This window comes from Ailuropoda melanoleuca, chromosome 5, assembly GCF_002007445.2.
Source record: "Ailuropoda melanoleuca isolate Jingjing chromosome 5, ASM200744v2, whole genome shotgun sequence".
NCBI classification, from domain to species: Eukaryota; Metazoa; Chordata; class Mammalia; order Carnivora; family Ursidae; genus Ailuropoda; species Ailuropoda melanoleuca.
The window spans coordinates 82,195,927-82,218,865 of NC_048222.1; the positions used below are offsets into that span (position 1 = coordinate 82,195,927).

Sequence of the window (22,939 nt, forward strand, 5' to 3'; positions counted from 1 at the left end):
CCCACGAACCAGCCAGAAACACTGACTGACCACGAGTGAGGGACTGCTGCTGGTGGGACAAGAGCTCTGTGGAGCTGGGGCTCGTATGAGTAATCAAGGCTCCTGTGCATCTGTAGTTTCTATATATAGATTCTCAGGTGCCTTCAAGAGGAAGTGAAGCTAATCTATTCTCTGCCCCACCTTCCAGGCATGATTGAGGCCATTTTGCTCTCCAAAGTCATTTCACACTCCATTAACCTGGAGCCTGCCTCCTTAGAAAGAACAGATGGTTTGGGCTTCATCTGCCTGAGGTAACCCGAAGCAGCTTAGGGCACTGGGGTGAATGCAAAGCCCACCTCAGGAGAGTATTTGCTGTGCCTGGGAAGCGGCTGTGACCCAGCTCCCCCCTCACAGTCCAGTGGTAGGGCACGAGTCAGGGCTGCTCCCCTCCCCCACAAGCCCCAGGTGCTGGGTAAGGTCACCAACTGGTGAGTGCTGTGGAATGCTGCCGGCCAGCGGTGGCCCTGGGGGCTGCTGGCAGAGTGTGAGCTTGGCGGGGAGGGGGTGGTAGGATGGAGAGGGCTGGGCCAAGCCCGTGACAGCGGACTGATGGGCACTCACAGGATCTCTGGGCATAACTCTTGCCCTCCTTGAAAAATGAGGGTGATCAGCCCTTTGGCTCCTTCCTGCTCTCGCGTTTGGCCGCTCTGTGCATCCTTCTAGCTAGCCCTGTTAGAGCTAGCTCTATCAGAGGGGGTCCTCCACCGGGGCTGGGGCTGGTGGGCGTGCCTGCCCTGCGGGGGAGGGTGCGGGAGGCAGAGAAGCCAGGATTTCCCGCTGGCTTGGGACTCTCCTTCTCCCTGGGCTCCTGAGTGCCAGGCCCTTGGCACAGACCTGGAAACCGTTTCCCCTGTCGAGGGCTCAGCCACCTTGAGTGAGCCTCTCTGTCACCATCCCTGGCTTTTGCCTGCTCACTGGCTGTGTCTGGCTCAGGCCTGTGCCCAGGAACATGACCAACAACAGCTTTTGGGCAGTGCTCGAGTTTTGTTCTGGTTTTTGGTGGGGGACGGGGGGAGGCTGGTGGCAGCTTGAGGACAGGGTTGGGTCCTGAAGCTTATAAAATAATATTCATCCCTCCAAAGGGGGATGTTCAGCCCAGGGGGATGACTCAGGCTTGAACAGTCCCTTCTGAACCTCTGTGCCACCAGACCTGGCCTTTGTATTAGAATAATGAAGACTTCTCAGAGAGACAGGGGAGTTCTTGGAAAAAGGGCAAAATCAAGTGAACTTTGGAGAATAACTGCCTAGAGTTCCAGGAGTTGAGAGGATGTGTTGAACGAGCCTAAAACTAAGTGAAATACAAAGTGGATTCATGCTCATTCGATCCCAGGAGCAACTGATTGTGTAGCAGCCGTTCAAAGCACAGGGGTTCTGAGGTTGGGCAGCTCTGGGTTCAAACCCCTGCTCTGAAGGTTGATGTTGGCCAAGTTACTTTACCTCAGTTTTCCCACCTGCAAGATGGGGATGGCGCCTACCTTAAAAGAGCTCTGTATTAAATGATGTGATGAACAGACTTGTGCACAGAACATTTCGTACAGAATACCTGGCTAGCTCGGTAGGTATTTATTACGTACACTCTGCCAGGTAGGTATTTATTAGATCCGTTTTACAATGACAAAACCTGGCTCGGTTCATCGGTTTTCCTAAAATCGCACAGCTAGGATATAGTAGAACCTGACGGGAAGTCTAGTTTAGTTACAAAGTTGATGCTTTTCCCACTTCACCTGTGACTGGTTAGTGACCCAGCTGCACTATAGTCACCCACAGGCATTTGTTAAATTCCTGACACCACCCCGGATTTATGCAATCTGAATTTCCACAGGGGGTTGGGCAGGATCTGTATTTTTAACAAATGCCCTGGGTGCCTCTTGCAACAGTTACTACACACTAACATATTGTGTAGATATTATAACTGGGAGGGTGTGCCTCAGAGGAATCAGGCTTTCCTTATTGTAGGAAAAATGTGATTGGGAAATAAGGAGCAGCCTAATGTCAATCACACTTAAAGACACGGATTTGGTTGCTGAAGAAGGTCGGGATTTGTGTATTTCCCTTTGGTTAATTTCATTGTCTGCTGTGCCTGGTGCACAGTGACTCCTGGCGTGCACCTCAGCTCCCCAAAGCATTTTGGAACTGTACTTATTATACCTCTAGTATAGCGCTTGTCACACTGTGTCATTGTGTTTTGTGTCTGTCTCCTCCACAAAAAGGGGAACCCCACAAAGGCAGGAACTCTATCCCATTCACCCTGGCTCCCACCTGCACCCAACTCCTAAGCTCAGACCCCCCGTGAACTCTGGCTATACTGGATGAATGGAGGATTGGATCACAGGATCCCCCCACTGCCCGCCCGCCTGTCTCTTACAGCCCCAGGACTGCCTTCTGCTGCTATTCTGGGTGGGTGCCCCTATCAGGCCTCTGCTCCTGTCTCCCACCTTCCTCTCTTTTCAACTGCAAGACAGTCAAGGGAAGAAAAGAGGCAGGACCTATTCTTGGAGTCAGCTTCATCTCACTGGCCAATGGTCCCCACCTTGTCAGCTCTCACCGTGAGTGGGGAATTTCTGGGGCCCCAGGCCTCAATTTTCTTATCTCAGTCTAGGAGAGTCTATACCTTTTTTAAAATCTGTAGATTACAAGGTGAGGAATGTGTACCAATTACATTGTCGAGACAGAGAGGAACTTGGAGCTTTCTTTCTTTTGCCTTTGATTTTTAAATCTTTTTTTTTTCCTAATGATACATAATGTATTCCTATTTTAGAAACCTCAGAAGCTACAGAAAAATCCAAGGAATCATATTGGCACTCGGAAATGAAGGTCATTGGTGTTTCATCCTATTGCCTTTGCTGGTGCCTCTGTTTACACACACCTTAGTAATGACCGAAGGGTTACTAAAGTGAGTGGCTAGATCACTAGAACAGAGTCTTCAGCCTGCAGGTTGCTTGTGCCGGGCAGGCTGAGAGCTCCCGGCTACCCTGAGCAGATTCACAGTCGGGCAAAGGAACAGCTGGACTAGAAAGTCTGGGGACTCTAATCCCGGCTCAGCTGGCAGCTCCCTGGACGGCTCTGAGCATACCCTTATCATAAAACGGCCACAGCTGTCCTAGCTCTGCGACAGGGTCGTTATAAGGCATTGCTCACCCTTTATGTGTGTGCTGTTCTCTAATCAGCAGGGTTTTATTCATTTATTTATTTCCTTTAAAGATGTTATTTATTTGTTTGACAGAGAGAGAGGGCAAGCAGACATGAGCAGGGGTACAGGCAGAGGCAGAGGGAGAAGCAGCCTCCCCACTGAGCAGGGAGCCTGATGCAGGACCTGATCCCAGGACCCCAGGATCCCAGGACCTCAGGACCTGAGCCGAAGGCAGATGCCCCACCAATTGAGCCACCCAGGTGCCCAGCTGGGTTTTAAATACAGGCTTTTTTACAACTCCTGGCCCCACTGACAGAACACTGAGTGTCAGTACCTATGCCTAGTATGAAGGTAAGTGATCTGGATCCGGAGCCAGGAGATGTGAGTCTATGTCTTGGTTTGGCCATATCCTTGCATATGACCTTGGGTAAATCACTTAACCTCTCTGATCCCAGGCTTAGCATCTTTCTGAGCCTCAGTCTTCCCCTCTGTAAAATGGGAATAGCAAGTACCTCCAAGCCTTCTCCCAGGACACTGAATGTTAAAACTCCTTGGGGACCATACCATGCTCCCTAGATGGGAGGCATTACTGCAGCTGTCATCAGATGAGGCTCAGTGCATTTGAACTGCCGCCGTTCAGCTCTGTCATTTAGCAGAAATGGATAACGCTGGCCTTGTTGGCCGTGCCTGGGACACACCAGTCATGTGCTTGCCAAGCAGGCAGCACAAGCAAGACAGGCTTAATCAGGAGAGGTTGAAATCAAGCTGTGGACACAGAGGGGCCAGCCGAGTTCAGGTCCATGACCTCTTGCCACGCAGGCCCTAGAATTATTAAAACGTGTCAGGTTCCTCTTCCCTTTTTCTAACAACCATAAACACCTTTTGAGGGGCTTTCTGTGGGTATCAAACACCTGCATGAAACTAAAAGAAATACATCTGCTCACACCCAAGGATTCTTGCCACAAAGACAACCCCTTAGGAAGCTGGACTTGTTTCGTTTTTAGTTTCGGCACCCGGCAGGCCAAGTGGAAGATTTTTCCCTTTTCTTTATCTTTCGGAGGAAAATGTTGCAAGGGGAATATTTTAGCCTGGTCGAAGAAAGGAAACAAGTGAGCATCCCTTTCCCCTGGTGCTGCAAGCTCTGGGACCAAGTGCAGAGGTTAGTGACATGTTCTAGAGAGCTGAGTCCCACAGGATCTGGGGCATGCCCTTTCTAGCTCACTCTTTCCTAAAGGACTGCCCCCAGCCCTTGGCCACCTAGTGAGGCCGCCCCAAAGGCAAGGAGCTGGAGGCTGGGACTCTCTGCCAACATAAGCAGTCCGGAGCAAGCAGAGATACAGCACGGCCCCTGGGCCGGGCTCCAGGTCTGTCCCCTGCACACAGAGGTGGTAGCCCTGCCTGCCATAGCCAGATGGCAACAGGGGCCTGGGATACTTGGGGAAGCCAAAGGTCAGGCCTTCCTCTCTTGGAGGAGTAATGCCAACAGGGTTTGAGGATCTCCACCTTCCTTGTATCCTCCAACACATGAGACTGGAGGAAAACTCTGCCCTACTTACAGGTCCCTGGAACATGGTGAGAGCAGAGAGGGAGAGTGAACCCACCGAGGCAGCTCTTAGGATCCTTTCTTGCCTTGGAAATAAGATTCAGGCAGTCACTCTCTGCCTCTGAGTTGGCCTCGTAGGAGACGGGGTAGACTAGCCCGTCTGTCCAGACCCAACATGGCCTGCCGCTGGAAGGGTCAACAATGACAACAAACGTCTCCCTGGTCTTGTTAGTGGCTCCTGGGACAGCCCTGCGGTAATCACAGAGCTGTTTGGGGGCCTGCCCTCTATGGGCACAACCCACTCCGGAGCCAAAACTGCCCAGGAATTGAGGGTTTGGCATCCTGGAGGGAAAACAGCCACCTGATTGTCTGAATTACAGATTTTTAATCTGCTACCTTAGCCACCTGAGGAGAAAAGACAAATTTGCATATGAGCCTGACAAACTGGTGGAGTGAGCCTGCCCAGCTGTGGAGAAAACTTAACTCTGGGCTTAAAATAAAACAAAGGTTATTTGAAACTACTTTCACTGGGTTCAAAAAACAGGTTAAATTTTTTTAAAGATTTTATTTATTTGAGAGAGAGCGAGAGAGAGAGCACGAGTGGGAGGGAGGGGCCGAGGGAGAGGGAGAAGCAGGCTCCCTGCTGTGCGGGGGGTGGGCTCTGAACCCGGGATTCTGGGATCATGACCTGAGCCGAAGGCAGACACTTAACGACTGAGCCACCCAGGCGCCCCCCAAAAAACAGGTTAATTTTTAATGACATCTCCAGTGAGTTGACAGATGACAAATTAGGAAAACAAATGACATGAAGTTGAATGTTTTGACTGAAATTCTAAAAATGTGAGAATGCATTTGCTGTGCAGATGTTGGACTCCGTGTTTTCCACCCAATCCAAGGATTTTACGAGTTGCCTTTGTTACTATTTAATCCCCGAAGCGAAGTGGACAGAACTGCACATTCAAGTTGGCCTGCCTGCCAGTCTGCCTCTGAGCTGCTTCTGACCTCAGACATACACTCTCTGATGGAATCTGGTTCTTGGACAACTCAGTGTGGGATGCTGGGACTTCCTTCCCAGAGACCATTGACTGACTGAGCCTAGAGCCAAAAGGGCAGCTATGGCAGTGGCTCAGCTCAGGGTGCAGGCCTGGGGATCCCTGGGGCTTCCCTCTGAGGTTCCTTCTTGGTCCTCTGGCTCTAGTCATGCCTGCCTCTCAGTCCTTGCTTCTCAAAGTGTGGTCCATGGACCCGCAGTCTAGCATTACCTCAGAGCTTGTTGGAAATTTGGAATCATAGACCCCATCCCAGACCAACAGGATCAGAATCTTCATGTTAACAGGAGAGCCAGGTGATCTGTATGCACATTAGTTTGGGAGTCACTGCTCTAAGAAGTGCTCCTGAGGGACTCCTAGAGCACAAATCTGCCCCTGTCATTGCTCATTCAGCATGCCCAACTGGGCCCTTTGTGGGAGGGCCAGCTCTCCCGCTTCTCTCCCCATAGCTCTCTACCTTCAATGGTGAAGGCTGGGTTCAAGTTCTGGCTCTGGCACTTACTAGTCATACAATCCTAGGCAGGGCGTCTGACTTCTATGAGCCTCATTTTATTCATCTGTAAAATGGAGACAATTACAGGAATCACACAGGTCTAATGTAAGAAAAAGAAATAATGGCGTGAGGACTGGGATTCTCACTCAGTCTCATTTCTCCCTTGGCCCCCACTCCCATGCATTCTGTTGACTGCTGGCTTCTTTGTGAATGTACATTTTTAGGAATCACCCAGCAAAATCCATTGACTTTGGAAGATACTATGTAGTACGGAGGCTAAGAAGAGCATGGGCAATGCAACCAAATGGGCCAGAGTTCAAATTTCGACTCTCTCGTGTATTGCTACATTCCTCTCTGAGCCTCGGTTTTTTCCTCTATAAAATGGGTTTGACAGGAAAGTGATGTGACAATCAAAAGAGGTAAGTAACGCATGTGAAGTGTGAGGCACACAACAAACACGATCAGTGACAAATCTCAGTATTATTATTATTACTATTATTACCTATCCCCTGTAGCACAGAGAAATGGTGGGAAGGGGGCACAGCTTAAACTGGCATAGCCACTCTGGAAAACAGTATGGAGTTTCCTCAAAAAGGTAAAAATAGAGGGGCTCCTGAGTGGCTCAGTCGGTTAAAGCATCTGACTCTTAGTGATGGCTCAGGTCACGATCTCAGGGTCGGGAGATTGAGCCCCACATTGGGCTCCAAGCTCAGCGCAGAGTCTGCTGGTCCCTCTCCCCCTACTCCCCTCCATCCCTGGCTCTCTCTCTTAAATAAATAAAATCTTTAAAAAAAAAGTTAAAAATAGAACTACCCTATGATCCAGCAATTGCACTACTAGATATCTGCCCAAAGAATACAAAAACATTAATTCTAAGGGATACATGCACCCCAAAGTTTATAGCAGCACTATGTACAATAGCCACCTTACGAAAGCAGCCCAAGTGTTCACTGACTGACAAATGGATAAACAAGATGTGGTATATATACACAATGGAATATTATTCAGCCGTTAAAAAATGAAATCTTGCCATTTGCGATGATATGAATGGAGCTAGAAAGTATACTACTAAGTGAAATAAATCAGAGAAAGACAAATGCCATATGATTTCACTCATGTGTGGAATTTAAGAAACAAAACAAACCAGCTAAGGGAAAAAAGGAGAGAGAGGCAAACCAAGAAACAGACTCTCAACTACAGAGAATACATGGATGGTTACCAGCGGGGAGGGGGTGAGGGGTGGGGGAAATAGGTAACAGGGATTAAGGAGGGCACTTGTGATGGGCACCAGGGGATGATGCATGGAAATGTTGAATCACTATATTGGACCCCTGAAACTAATATTACATTGTATGTTAACTAACCGGAATTTAAATAAAAACCTAGAAAAAACTACTACACCATATATGAAAAAAAAGAAAATATCATACAAATATAAAGCATTTTTAATGCTGGTATTCCCTGTGCTTATTTCAGACAGCCTTTGGCAGCCAAGTTAGTCCTGACAATTAGCCCTTCTCCCTCTGCCTGCAGAGCGTTGCGCTCTACATTACCCACAGGTGTCCTTGACCTGGCCCCACCTGCTTTCTCTAAGCATAGAGTCTGGCCAGGGCACTCATGCGGCTTGGCTTGCAATGGCTGGGCGAGAAAAAGGGGCACAGCCTGGAGACCTACAGCGATGCTTTTCAACCGAAGCTGCATTTGGAAGCACGGGGCGGGGTGGGGGGGGACTTTAAAAATCTACCGATGCCTGGGTCCCACCCACTGACATTCATTTGATTGATCTGAGGTGTGTCTAGGTTCTGGGATGCTTTAGGGCTTCCCAGGTGACTCTACTATGCAGCTGGGGTTGAGAGACACCTCTCTTATCTAGAGGAAGAGGAGGAACTCCCTCCTGGTTTATATGCAAGGAATACCTTCCCTAATCTCTACCCCAAAGAGGGGCCCACAAGGAATGCTAATTTATTTCAAAAGCAAACGCCTCCACTCCCAGAAGCAATAAAACATTAAATGGACCCAGAGCCAAATACTTGAATCCTTGATTGATGGGGATATTTTTGCTCTCCTTGTGAAAACCAAATAAAGCAGTTCAGCCTCAGGAGTTTAAAGAGTAGCTTTAGAGAGCAGGGCCCACTGCCATGTCCCTCTTAACTCACCTCTTAAACACCCCCAGGAGCACCCAGTGGCAGCGGAGTGCCCAGAGATGCACTGTGAATCCACAGGTACCCCATTTGCTATGCAAGCCAACTGACCCTCCAGTTACTAAAGACAGACATAGTGGAATGGTGTGTTTTGGGAAGGCTTTCAACATTCAAGGTAAAACATTAAAACCAAAAAAGATTTCCAATGGATCAGACACCTGAGTCCCTGAGCCTCCCCTCCCCCAGCCCCAATGATTTATTTCAACCCATGAGGAATTCCAGACACCAAAGGGGATTTATTTTTCAGGCTTTTGCAGAACAAACCAGGCAGGCCCCTGCCTACCCTGCTGACACAGGAGTTATGAGTGGCTCTCGAAGGCAGTTGGCCATTGGCTGCTGGCTCACCTGTGGCTAGAGTGGCCTGACTGGGCAGGTGTGACCTGGGCCACAGGTGATGAGGAGGGGCCGGAGCTGAGATCATGGGAGCATTAGCATCGTGCCCAGCTTTGCCTGGAACCAGCGGTCCTCCCCTGGGCTATGAGCACAAAGGTCTGAACACCTATTCCCTTTCCCACCTGCTGAGAGATGCCCCTGATGGGAGCCTGCTGTGCCCCTGGGCAGAGAAAAGGTCAAGCTGCTGCCCCCCTCTCCCCAAGCATACCTGTTGCTCATGCTCATTTCCTCGGATGCCCCCACCCCCCCGCCCCAGGTCCTGACTTCTGGACAGACTCCCATTCCGTCTCCGCCTCCGAGACCCAGCCCTCTGGGCAGCCCCTTAAACACAGCTCCTCCGTAAGTACTTGTGACTAGGATTGGCATGTGGATCTCACGTAACCGCACAGTAATGAGGTCTACCTTGATTTACTAGGAAAATGACAGCCATGCAGTTGGGAGGGATAGAGATGGGGGGAGAGACACAGAGATAAAGAGAGACACAGACAGAGGAGAGAGACAGACAGGGAGAGAGAGAGAGGGGCATCTTTTCTGGGGATTCTTGGAGAGGCAGCCACTTACCAGTTCCTTCCTGAGCCAGGCTATAGCTTCGTCGATATTTTCAAAGCCTTCCAGCTTGCCGGTGGGCTGGGGCCCAGCGTCCTGGCTGGCGCTCCCGTTAGGTGGGGGATGCTGCCTGGGCTCTCTCCTGGGGCATGAGGGCTCCTCCTCCCCACACTCCCCCTGCTCAGCAGCTGGCCTCGGGAAGGGCCATGTCTGCTCTTCCAGCCGGGCCTGCCATTCCAAGTAGGAGGGCCTTCGGGTCTCCAGCCTCAGTTTCTCGGTGAGGGCCTTCAGGCTCCGGAGGTGGTCGTCGGGAGGCAGGGCTGCTCCTGCCGTCTCTTCTTCCCCACCTACCACTTCCTCTACTTGGATCTGAGGCACAGACATTCTAGAGCCTGCTGGGGCGGCCAGTCACGGGAAGTGGTGGGGGGCGGTGTGGGAATCTTAGTGGGTGGCAAGGTTGGGTCCCACTCAGGAAGGGTCTCATCCAGCTGGGGTCAGGACTCCTGAGGGCATTGCTGGGAGGTGAGCAGCTCCCGGAGCTGACAGGGACCGTGGTTGAGCCACACCGAGTGCCCTCTCCAGAGCTGCTGTGGAGGCTCAGGATTTAAGATTCTTCCCGGAGTCCTGTGGGTGCCATGTTTCACAAAAGGCAGGAACAGACAAGCGTCAGCAGGAATCTTTGGGGGCAGATTTGCCAAGAAGATCTATCAGTGCTGAGGTGCAGGCAGATCAGAGACTGGCGGGGAAGCAGGACTGAGCTCCCTCCTCATGGGCAAGGGCAGGCGTTGAGGAGCTGCCGGCTGGTTGGAGGCCCTGCAGGAAGGACGCAAATGATGTCAGTACTAATCCCTCCCCTGGCAGGAGGCCCGCCACATTCCTGAGCTCCTCAGGAGGGGAAACTGAGGCTCCAAGAGGTTAGGTGACATTGCTCGCACAGGACGAGAGAGGCAATTTCAAGCCTTCACTCAACACAGGGAAGTTAACAATAAATCAATGCTCTGCACACACAGTGTTCACTATTTACGAAATGATTCCACCTCCATTATCTCATTCAGTCCTCAAGGCAAGTCTGTAGTTACTTCTTTCTGTCCCCATTTTACGCGCAAGAAACCTGAGGCTCTGAGAATTTGAATGACTCACCAGAGAGCTCCTGGCGATGAGCAAGGACAAGGCTGGGTTGTCTGATTCTGAAGGATCAGGTCTCTCCTCTGAGCGACAGCGAAACTGTGGGTCCCCAGGCAGACACAGTTGTGCCTTGGGGTCCCTGGACCGCTGACCCCGCCCCACCCCGCCCACCACAGCCCTTGTCCTCAGGCGCTCGCTCTTCCAGCTCTTTTGACACACTCTCAGCTCCGTCCTCCAAGAACAACACCTTACCTCACCTCTTCCGAGGAGGAAGCAAATAAACCTGCAACGGCTGAGGGAAGAGCCGACCTCACTCAAGGAGGATTGTTAAACCGAGCGAGGATTGTGACTCATGGTTCTAGAAAGATGGTTCTCTCATTTACCTAAAATGCCCACACTGCAGCACCTCATGGACAAGGGCTGAGGCTCTCTGATCTGATTTGGTCTTCCCATCTCTGGGGAGGTGGTCTGAGCTCAGGGTAGAGAAGTAACTCTGAGTCTGAGTGAGACCCCAGCCTCCCAGCCACATTCCTGTGCCCACAGGGTCCAGGCAAGTGGAGATGGGTACATCAGAGTAGGGCACATTTGACTTGGACACTTGGACGGACGAGAGAAATCCTTGGTTCTCAGGGTTATCTTTAAAAACGTGTGCTGAGGGCATGCAGAAAAAGAATGAATTTGTATGGTATGATGTCCAAGATAAAGCCAACATGAAAAAAACCAAAACATTCATAGTCTGGAGAGTACATTGTTGGTGTGGGAAAGGAGGAGCAGGGGCAGATTCTTATTGACTTCTATGTGCCTAAAAGATCTCTGCGAGGAGAAAAACTAAAACTACGAGTTCTGATTACTTGTTTGGGTGATGGGAACTGGGCACGGGGTGTTGGTGGACAGGCATAGGAAGAGACAGAGAATTGGAGGGGAGCAAAATAAAAACATGTACTCGGCCCCCCAGGGAGGCTCTGGGGCTTCTCTCCCACTTGGCGGGGGAGACATTCAAGAAGAACCAAGCTTGCTACAATCTATGATCCCCGCCTGAAACTCCATCTGACCAGAGAAGTCTGGCTGTCCTCCCCAAGCTCTGAGCCTGGCCCATCTGGGGGCATCCCTGAGGAATGAGTGGGAATATTCTACCCCAACTAATGGCAGAGAAAGCTAGTTCTCACCTCCAGCCACCCAGATGGGACTCCCCAGAGGAACTTCCATGATAATGAATTTCCAGGCTCCACTCCCAGGGGTTCTGATTCAATTAATCTGGGGTGGGACTCGGCCATCAGCATGTTTTTAAGGCTCCCCAGGGAATGTGAGTGAGCAGCCAGGGCCGGGAACCACTGGACTTGAGCCAGAAACACTAGACCAGGGATCAGATGGCCACGCTGTAGGTGCTGTCAGGCTTGCTGGCCTCAGTTTTCTTGCCTATAAAATGGGGGTGATACTATCAATCTCCTAGGTTTGGGGGATTGGCAGAACTGAGGTTTATACGCACTTTCTGCAGGTTTAGCATGCTTTGCAAATGCAGGGTGTTTTCAGGAGGGGCTTTCTGTGCAGTCTCAAGGTCACACAGGCTTCTTTAGAATCTCTCCAAATCTAAAGACCTATTAGCAGCCCCTCCCAGGCGCCAGCTGCCTCTTTTCTGAGATGCCAGAACGTGCTGTGAGTGTGCCTCGGGGCGGCTCTACCTTACAGGACTTCTTTGCACCAGACAGGGGAGCTCTGATGGTTTCCAGTGAAGCTTTTTGGAGAGGATCTAATCGCAGACAAACCGTAAGCAGTGCTCTCTCCACACCACAGTTGCGTGAGCAGAGGACACGGACTGGAAGTCCCCCCTGCTCTCCCTGAGCTGCAGAGTTCACTGCAGAAGGCAGGGGCAGCTGTGGCTGGAGAGAGAACCTGTTAGGGGAGGGTCTTCCCTTTGGAGTGGGAAAGAGCTATGACTCCCTGACTTTATGAGGCTGCCTCCAAGGGTAGGGGAGTTTATTTTAATTGGTGGTTTCTAAAGCAATCCAGAGAAGGCCTGTGAAGACGGGGTCAGAAGGACTTGGAGGCATTAACAGGAGCACCAATGCGCTGTGAGTCAGCTAATGATGATCCTTTGATCGGCGGAGCTTAGGGAGTGTGTGGAAGAACCCAGGTACGCATCCCCTCGCTCAAGCCGCCCAGTGGCCCCGAGGAGCAGGTGGGATCACCCCATTTCACAAAGGAGAAAATCGAGGTTGGGAGGAGTGAAGTGAGTCAGCCCCGACCACAGACAGGTGCCGGTCGCCAGACTTGCATACAGTCTTCGGACGCTGGCCGGCTTCTGTTGACTCCAGAGGGCATGGGCCTTGGGGTTAGACGCCCATGGGTGCTTCTCGACCACTCTGTGCCTCTGCGTCCTCTTCTAAGATGTGGGGATAACCAGGATCGTCTATGTAATTTGCTGGGCTCAGCACAAAATGAAAATGCAGAGCTCCTTGTGGAAAAGTATGAAGAATTTCAAGACGGCAGCGCAGAGCATTTCCTCAAGCACGGGGCCCAGTGGGCCTGCCTGGGTCCCTTGCTCATGAAGCCGGCCCTGGTGCTAATAATATCAGCTTCATGGGCCATTTCAAGGATTGAAGTAACAAATAATCGAGCCCTTCACACGTTGCCTGATCTATGGTGAACCCTAGACAACGTTGTACTTTAAAACTTATTCCTAAAATGATGAAACCTATCAGTGTTACATCAGTCATGTGACCAGATAAACTACTGTGCACTGCACTGAGCAGTCACCCCCTTCAGCCCGGACATGCTGGGTGGCCTGGGCCACTCCATGCATCCTGCATCCTTCCCTGGAGGCTGACTGAGATGAAGTCGATGGGCTCCACCTCTTCCCAGATGTTCAGGTCTCCCCTTTAGAGTCTCATCCCTCAGCGGTGACTAGCAGGTCTGCCACAGGAAAGAGGAAAAAAGCTCAGCTTAGGAAACACCACTCTCTATCCTCACTCCCTTCCCTCCCTGCTCCTATTCTAAACACCCCTGCCCTCGGCTCGGGTGCCCCAGAGCGACCAGCTTTGACAGTGTGTTATCCATATGGTAAGAGCAAGGGCAGGGGTGCTGAATGCCTCAGCTCTGGCCCCAGATCTGCTCCCCAGAAACCCAGTGCTGGAGCTCAGCTCTCTCCTCTCAGCCTCCGTTTCCTCCTCTGTACAAGGGGGCTTCCTACCCCAACCCGCCTCGTAAGGATGCTGTGAGCATCCACTGAAATCTGGTACATGAAAGCTTGCTGCCACCTTTGAAGAGCTGTACCCACCTGAGGATTATTACTGGCATCAAGGCATGTGCGGGGTGTGGAGAGGCCTGAGTCAGGGACTTGCCGCTTGAGGGGTGTGGTCACCCGTAGCAGGCAGGGACGGAGCCCTAGACTGTTTCCCATGGCCCCCAGCATATGCATGTGGTGAAGATTTGTTGAAACAGGACCCGCTCTCCATCTTCCTGGTCCTCAGATGGTGTCCCAGGGATCGCTGCCCCTCTGGATGCCCTGGTGTCTGAGAGCCCCTGTGGAGTTGTTCCCTCCCTCTCCAGCTAGGCTGCTGGGAGCTGAGCTGGAATGTCACCAACTCAGGTCACTGCAGGGATGTGGGCACTCAGCTGGGTGCAGGGGAGCCGACGCCAGCCCTGGAGGGCTCCCTGGTCTGAAAGGGCAGTAGGGACTTCCCTTTCCCCTGGACAAACCAGGGATGTGGGAGTGCCGGCCCTGGGAGGAAGAGCCCTCCAACACCTGGGCAAAGGGGCTTGCTTTATATCTAACCTAAGTCCTTCCTGCCGCTGGGGAACACATTTTCTCTCACTCTGAGCCTTGCAAAGGCAGACAGCCTGGAGAGGAAAGCCAAAGGATACTGGCAGAACCAGGAGCCCAGAAAAACAAGGTCAGGCCCTAATCCCACCAGGCCCAGGCGTGCCCTGCCAGGCGGGCCACCCCGCTGCTGGGGGAACGCGAAATTTCCTGCAACAGAAGACAAGCCTCAGGGGTGCATCCAACTTTTTGTAGTAGCAAGAAGCCAGCGCCCCAGGACCTACACTGCCCAGGAGGACTGCTGCTAGAACACGCTCCTGGCTCACTCCCGCCCACAGTGGCTGCTGCGAGGGAGGCTGCGCCAGCCATGAGCTAATTCTCGGGCTGCTGGGGGAGCCAGGTGGGTGCAGCTCCGTCATCAGCCAATTATGCCCTTGTGTCATTATGACCTAATCTGTTCATTTGGACAACTTTCAAACCCACTTCCTAGATGGACTCCATGGGCAGGGAAGGGCGCAGGGGCTGCTAACCCATTCTCTCTATCGCTCCCTGTCTCTGTCTCTCTCAGGGGCGAAGGTAGGAGGAGCCCGTTGCCTGGCTGTGCTCACTCCCTGTTGCTCCATGGTCTAAGGCACTCAAAAGCCACCCTCGCCCTGTTTGGATCCCCAGGCTCGTGCCTGCTCCCCCCTGTCTGGGGTTCTTCCCTAGAACTGTTTCGTTTCTTCTCCACGGTATGCAATTTCCCCAGTGCTCCTGTCCCATGGAGTAGCTCGCTCTCTCACCCCCTTGGGGCTTTGCACAAGCTGTTCTCTCGGCCTGGACCACCCTTCCCTTCCTCTACCCATCATTTCTCAGGGGTTTTCTTTTTTCGGGAAGTGTTCCTTGACTTGCCCCAGCTGCTTGTGCCTGGGATGCAAGGAGAGCACATCAGAGAAACAATTATGTCATCACAACAATATTACCTAATGCTTACTCAGAGCGGACCATGCCAGGCATTGTTCTAGGAGCGTTACATGTACAAACACAGGAATCCTCACAACAATCCCACAAGGCAAGTAGTATTGTTGTCTCCATTACACACATGAGGAGACTGAGAGACACAGGCTGAGTAGCAGAGCTAATGAATGGGAAAGTGGAGATTTCACCTCTGCAGTCCAGCTCCAGGCTGGCTCATCAACCACTGGGCTTACTGGCCCTTTCAAACCATAGCACTGCTACAAGGAACTTTCCTGGTGGTTCCTTCATAAGACTCTGAGCTTCATGAGGGTAAGAACCAGGTTTTGCATCCTGGAACACACAGCACTTGCCACCATGCTGCTCTCTCTAAACATCTGTGGAATGAATGAGCAAATAGAACAGTTAGCCCCCTGTGCCCCCACTCCGTGCACTGTGGCCTGTGCTCACTCAAGTCTGAGCCAGTCTGGGCAGGCTCACAGAAGCAGAGGGGACCTGGTCCCCTCACCACCTGTCCTCATGAGCCCTGCCCTGACCTCAGAGTCTCAGACACTGGCTGTCAGGCCCTAGGAAGACAGGAATAGCCTCGTCCTGCTTCAAGTGCCAGGACAGGGAGCTGGCACGTGAGCCAATCCAGCATCACAGGTGTAGCTGGAGGACTTCCTCTGCGTACAGCCTTGCGAGGTAATTTCTACCCTGGGTCCTTTCTCTCTTCTGGAAAGAGCATTTCTCTGTGTGCTTCCTGTCGAGTAAGGGACAGGTGGGGTTAGGTAGGGAGAGAAAGGTAGGGGGCTAGGTGATTGGGCCCACCAAAAATCCCAGAAATGCTGAGACGCAACAACCAGAGATAAGGGAACAGAACCACACCACCTCGTTTGTCTTAAACAGCAGAGACGAGACAGTCAAAGGAGAAGTAATCATGGTGCTATCAGGGGTGACATCAAGAGGATTCAAGTTCCCTGGTCAGTTTTCTACAAAAGACAGACCATAAAAGCCCTCAGGGGTTCCTATTCAGGAGCCCTCTCATTCTAGGGAGATTTTTTTCTTTTCCTTTCTGTTCTCACCTTCACTGAATAAACTTCCCCTTCACTTCACCCTTTTGTGTCTGTGAGATTCATTTTTCCACTCAGTGAGACAAGGACCCTGAAACCCTTTCAGGATGTGCATGCATTCTCTGGCATGAGTAGGTGGTCACATGACCCCAGCTGGGCCAATCAGAGTCTTCCTAGGTTTCCTTACCAGAACTATCCAGAAACCAGCCATGGTCCGTGCTGACCTGGGATTGCTGGGGGCCATCTTGGTCACCACAGGGAGAAACTGTGTTTCTGACATTTATCACGAACATAAGCATGTGTTGGACAAAGAATATAAAATAACACTGTAGATATTTGTTGGTATTTGTCTTGCTTGTTTACCAAGGGGCTCTCCATGTTGTGCCAGACAGTAGGCAGGCGGGGTACCTGTCCTCTGAGCAGAGAGGATCAGCTCCTCCCTCCTTCCTGTCCCATGCCCTGACACCTAGCTGAGAGTAGGCGACTTGAGCTTGGCCAATCAGATGCTCAGGCCCAGGCCTCAGAATGGGGGATGTGGGGCGCCTGGGTGGCTCAGTCAGTTAAGCGTCTGCCTCCGGCTCAGGTCATGATGCCAGGGTCCTGGGATCGAGCCCCTGCTTCTCCCTCTCCTTCTGCCTGCTGCTCCCCCTTCTTGTGATCTCTCTCTTTCTCTCTAATAAATAAATAAAATCTTAAAAAAAAAAAAAAAAGAACGTGGCATGCCTGAGGCCCAGAAGGAGAAATGGTTAGGATTCATTTGTGGCCATATGAACCTTGGAGGCAGATGTGAAGTGCAGGGGAAATGGCATTATCTTAGCCAGACCATCCCTGCTAAAGGACAGTTGCAGGATGTGATATATAATAAGAAATATATATTTGGTTTCCATCCCCAATTTCTGATACAGAGCTCCTGAAACCCTTGGAATGTCCTTAAGTGATAAGAGCAATTAAGAATATTTCTTGTTGTAATGTCTGGGTTTTGTCCTTAGTTCTTGAAATAGCTCTAGAGCCAGAGAGGTGAAAGGAGTGTCTTACTATTCATAACAAGCCCCTTTCAACCTCACGGGAGTTTATGTTAATGCGGGGACTCACAGAAAGCCCACTCTGTGATGAGAAGATTGGAACTTTCAGCCCCGCCTCTGCCCTGGGAGGTGGGGCGGAGGGGCTGGAGATTGAGTCAATCACAAATAGCTAATGATTTAATCAATCATGCCTATGTAATGAGCCTCCATAAAAGCCCTACCCGAAGGGGTTCAGAGAGCTTCTGGATTGGTGCACGCATGGAAATTCTGTGTGGGGGGGTGGCGTACCTGGAGAGGGCATGTGAGTTCTGCACCCCTTCCTCACACCTTGCCCTGTGTACCCCTTTATTGGCAGGTGAATGCAAGGAAATGCTTCCCTGAGTTTTGTGAGCCATTCTAGCAAACTAGTGAATCAGAGGAGGGTGTTGTGGGTAATTCCCAATGTATAGTCAGCAGGTCAGAAGTTCGGGTGACAATCTGGGACTTGTAGTTGGCGTGCAAAGCCAGGAGCAGTCTGCGGGACTGAACCATTCACCTGCGGGTTCTGACACTGACTTCAGCTAGATGGTGTCAACATTGAGGGAGATCATAGGACACCAGCTGCTGCCTGCAGAGAACTGGAGGGTTGTTTGGTGTGGAAAAATCACACATCTGGTATCAGAAGTGTTTTGGGGGTATGTGTGAGTAAAAACCTAAAACCCCATGGAGTCGGTGTCAGACAAACCATTTAATTCACAGGGCCTTGCCTCCCATTCTTGTTTTCTGGAGCTGCCTTGGCTCTGCCTGTTTTCTCCCTTGGGTCTCTACCTTCCGCCATTTCTGTGAACTCCTTGCAGCAAGACTGCTTTCTGGTGCTTAGACCGAGAGCCCTGACTGAAAGGAGAGGGGGATGTATAATTCATTTGGGGAGACAGAATCCATCCCTGAGGGCTCAGCAGTGTCCTAAAACAGCATGCCAACTAAAAAACTCTCCCCTCCCTGAGAGGCGGGTGGGGCCCCCTCCAGCTGAGAATTACAGGGCCCCGTTTTGAAAGTGGGATTGTTGCAGTGTCNCCATCCCTGAGGGCTCAGCAGTGTCCTAAAACAGCATGCCAACTAAAAAACTCTCCCCTCCCTGAGAGGCGGTGGGGCCCCCTCCAGCTGAGAATTACAGGGCCCCGTTTTGAAAGTGGGATTGTTGCAGTGTTCCCCCTGCAGAGCTATAGCGAGGATGAGAAGGACTTGGTGGACTGTTATGCATCTTAGAAACTTAAATTCAGGGCAGCTCAGGCCACAACTCACACCTGGATTTTTTTTCTTTCCTTTTCTAAAGCAGCTAATTTTTTTCCCCAGGTGGGTGAGGGGTCAATAGGTCTGGGGTGTGGAGGCGGAGCTTTGACAAGGCAGGCTTTTCCAGCCAGGTTTAATCATAAACCCACAATGCTTATCTTAAATGGAGGAGTGGGGGGAGGGGAGGCCGACTCAGGCCTGACCTCCGGTGGTGGCCCATGGTGGCTGTGAACTTCTAGTGTGTGCTCCGCACACTGGCAGGAGTGCTCATGACCTGGGCTGAGGGGTCAGGGGATACAGCCCTGTGCCCTACAGAGCTGCCCAAAGGAGCCAGGGAGCTTCGAGGAGCTGCCAGAAAGCGGGTTTTCTCTCCTGTCAGAGGTTGCCATGGTGACCGAAGCAGGAGGGGACACCCGCTGGTCTGGCCCTCCATAGCTCATCTTTATTCCATGTCTTGGTCTGAGCCGCTGTCAGGAGGGAGCTCCTGAGATGGGAATGACATCTTGCAGAGACTGGACCCTGGTGGGGGTGAACTGTGCTGGGACACTGAGTGTGTGTGTGGGGGGGGTTACACGGTCGCATGTGTGCTCTGGGTGTGTGGTGGGGGATGACAGTAAGGGAAGGGGGATGGTACCAGGTTGTGCCTGTCGGTGGGATCTTCCTCAAATGCCCCCCACGATCTACAGACCTCAGGGGACAGCTGCCCACCCAGAAGAACCCTTCATGTCCCGCTGCCTGGAAGTCATCTCTTTGCTGCCTGGATGACCGCTCCTGGCAGCAAGTCACTGTGAGAATCCAGCCATTTCATCTGAGAGTCCGAGGCTTGGCTGCCTGCCCTCAAGCCTCGGCTCGGTCAGCTGGCCTCCGTCTGATCGCATGCGCCCAGTTCACACATGTCCGCTCACATGCCCTTCCACATAGACACCGGCTCTGACCATCGTACCGAAATATCCTTCTTCGTTTCAATCCCTAGCTGTTGTCACCCATCATACAACGATGATGGTATATGTGGATTTGTTTACTGTGCATTTCACCCACTAGAACGTAAGCTCCACGAGGGCGGTGACGTTCTCTTGCTCACTACTGTGACCCTAGCGCTCCCAACACAGTAGGTGTCGGTAACTTTGTTGAAGGAATGAATGACTAGCCTGTCTGGGGCCTCCCTGCTCCTCGCAAAGACTAAAGCTCTGCTTTCCAGCTCAGCCAAGGGGTTGCTTCCACTCAAAAGTCCTCACGGGTACCTCACCCACCAGGTCGTTCTTTGAATCCCCCCGGCACTGGCCTCCATGATGCTCACAGCTCATGAGCCTGTTTAACCTTGAGCCGTGCGAGTGTCCCGCCTCCCTGACCAGATGTCTAGCTTCTCAATAGGAAGAGCATCACTTCCTCTTTTGCGTCCCGAACACAAGGATCTACAAACAGTAGGTGCTCAATAAATGCTGAGGCGGGCGGGGCTGTGAATTAGTGAACACAGGCCAGTTGGAGTCATTCTGCCTCCAAATCTGCCCAGCAGGAGACCCCCTGCAAGTTCACAGGTACGACTTTCAGGGTCAGAAAGAGTCCGATGGGGAAGCGGGGTGGCTTGGGGGGCTGGCCTCACCTTGAGGTTTTATCCTTCCCCCGTAACCTCATGTTTGAATGTGGCCAAGTCTTTGAGGCTACTTCAAACACCACCTCATTCTACTGCCTTCTATGTTCTTTCTGGGCAGAACCGATCGCTTCTTCACTGTCAAAATCTTTTAAGTACTTTTCTGCACCAACTAGTCTAGGTATTTGCCATTTCTCTCCTTGGATCGCATTAGTTACCTAGGGTGGGAGAGAAAAGAGCCCCCAGCCTGAGAGTCAGCTCCAGGGACCCTGTCCCATCCCGAGTGACCGCAGCAGCTCACTTCCCTTCTCAGGGCTTCTGCTTTTCCCCTGCAACATGGGCAGTGTGGGTGCAGCGGCCTCTGCACTTCCTTCCACCCTGACATGCACAGAGTCTACACCACAGCAGCCGCTGGGTGGTCACCACGTCCCCGAGCTGCACCCGTGAGGGTAGGGGGGCAGAGGAACCCACTTACCCACACTCCCCTGGGAAGCTCGGTCTCCGGTGTCCGGTGCTAAAAGTTGTACCTCCACGTATCATTCAAAGCTCCGATTTCCTTACCTGGAATAACAAGAACGATCACACTGATTTTGAAATCACCCCGAACACGAAAGTTCACAAGTTCTTCCCCACACACGATAGTCTGGGCTGGAGAGGCCTTCCTCAGAGTTCAACCACAGACAAACCGCAGACCAGAGACGTCTTGAGACTCGCCTGGGGTCACACAGCTCTGTTAGTGGGGTTGTCTGGGCTTGGGCTCCTCTTCTGACTCCCAATTGAGCTTTTACTGTCTAGAATACCTGGAAACCTTGCTTCATCTCTCTGGGATATTGTGAGGCAAGATTCTATAAAAAAAACATTTGTTCAGACCTTTGCACATTCTGAGTGCTCAGCCCATGCTGAATAATTGATGGGCTCTGCTCCCGCCTCTCAGAGCAGACGCACAGGCCTCCTGCCACACGCAAGGCTGGGAACAGGAGACCTTTCCTATCGTTTTGCCCAGTGAAAAAAGTTGCCCAGAAAATCACCAAGAAAGAGTTGTGCTTCCCTGTTGCTGCAGGGACAGCGCCCCCGCCCCCAGATCTAATTTACTGCCTCACTGAAAGGAGAGGAGAAAGCGCAGGGCTGCTGCAGGGAGGGGGCTGCTAGGCCACCCGGAGTCAACGCCATAGTGTCCCCTCCAAAGCTGTGAGGCCCTGGGAAAGGGCTGCTTTGCTCTGACAGGCAGGAAGAAAGGTGTCTGAGAATCCTCAAGTCCCATGAGGGGGAGGGGCGGGGGGAGGGGAAGCAGGAGGAAGGGGGGGTAAGGAGCCATGGGAAATGTGGAGTCTGAATCAGGGGCCCTCCTCCAGGGAGAGCCTGATGAGGCAGAGCTGCCCAGGAGGGGGCTGAGGCAGCCTGTTGCCAACCAGGCCCACAGCCTCATGTGACCACAGCACTTTTCTGGCCAAAGGCCATGGCATTGGGGATTAAGGGGTAGAAAGCTGACGCAGAGTGGCCTTTACAGCAACTGGCAGAGATCAAAGTAGAAGGCAGTTCAAGCCGGTGTTCTGGCTATAAAAGTAGGGAACATTTCACAGCTGACTGGAGCTCAGGGTGCCACTTCACAGCTAAGGGTGCTGGGGTGTACGTCGTCCCCCTGTGGGGTGCAGCCCACCAAAGTGTGTCCCGACGGGGATGCGTCTCAGCCCCTACACAAGGCAGATTTAGGACTATCCAAATCCACAGGATAATTGGCTTCCACTTCAAATAAGCAGAATCAACAAAGTCCAGCTCAAATGGGAATTTGTTTTGATGATGGGCTTTCTAGTTTACTCTGCATTACAAGTTCCAAAACCTAATGGTTTAGCAAGGGCTTCCTAAGAAGTTTTCATGGTGTGCTCTGTTCTTGAAGTCACTTCACTTTCATACTCTGTCTGGGCGTGCTGACCTCTCCAGGGATTGAAGGGCCCTTAGAGTTTCCCTGTATTTGGGCAGGGCCCGTCCTCGGCCGCCTAGCAATGTCCAGCGCTGCCTGCAGCTAACCTGAGGGGCAGGACTGTGCCCACCCTGGGGTTTGGAGGGAACAGATGGCTCAGGAAGAACAGAAGGTGGGATGTGTGACCTTGCTCCCCACTTGTGTCAGTTTGAGCTGCATGTAGCTGGGCTGCAGAGCTGCCTGAGTTCATACCTCACAGAGGGCAGGGACTGGTAGCAGGAGAAAGAGATAGAGCAGGTTAGGGATGGGCCAGGGCTGCGTGCTGGGGGACAGAGCTTGATAGCCCAGGCCCAACACTTCACCAATTCTGCCACCTTGCGTAATTGTTTTAACCCTCTAGGCCTCAAGTTCCCCATCCATGGAATGGTGTTCATAATGGAACCTACCTCAAAGCTCTGGGAGGTCCCAATGCGATAGAGTGTATGTGAATTCTTAGTCAGGCCTCTAATAGGACTGTCCCCTCCGGTCCATGACAACACTTGGCTGGGCCTCTCCTTGACTTACCAAAGGACGGAACGGCTGCCAGACCATTCAAGTTAGCTCCTGTATGTCTGTGTGCTCCAGAATGCTCAAAGCATCACTTTCCTGTCAGCTCAGTACTCTGGGCTGCTCAAATAGTCTTTCTAACCTACAACCTGGATCAGACTTCACACTCCTTGAGGGCAAGACCATTGTCTTATCTGTGATACAATGCCTATTATTGATCTTAAAACCCTTCACAGACATCGTGAGATGTTCTGTGTGGTTTCATTAGGCTAGCTACAACAAGGGTGCATTCAAATCGGGACTCCCCAGTCCTG

General features: G+C 51.9%; 1 protein-coding gene across 3 annotated transcripts in view; it reads right to left on the reverse strand.

Moving 5' to 3' along the window:
- The window catches only part of FAM167A (family with sequence similarity 167 member A), a 40,697-nt gene that overhangs the window by 13,301 nt on the left and 4,457 nt on the right, over positions 1–22,939 (reverse strand). For 2 of the 3 annotated variants that reach the window (XR_858348.3, XM_011230366.3), the window contains exons 2-3: positions 20,637–20,722; positions 9,410–10,207 (exon numbers count right to left, since the gene is read on the reverse strand). Coding sequence is in view for 2 of the 3 variants with exons in the window: in XM_011230366.3 (XP_011228668.2) it covers positions 9,410–9,778 (369 nt within the window). In the remaining variant the exon portion in view is untranslated. Of the gene's footprint in view, positions 1–9,409; positions 10,208–10,534; positions 10,648–20,636; positions 20,723–22,939 lie in introns of those variants that run through there. The other variant, XM_019804233.2, reaches the window with a different exon arrangement.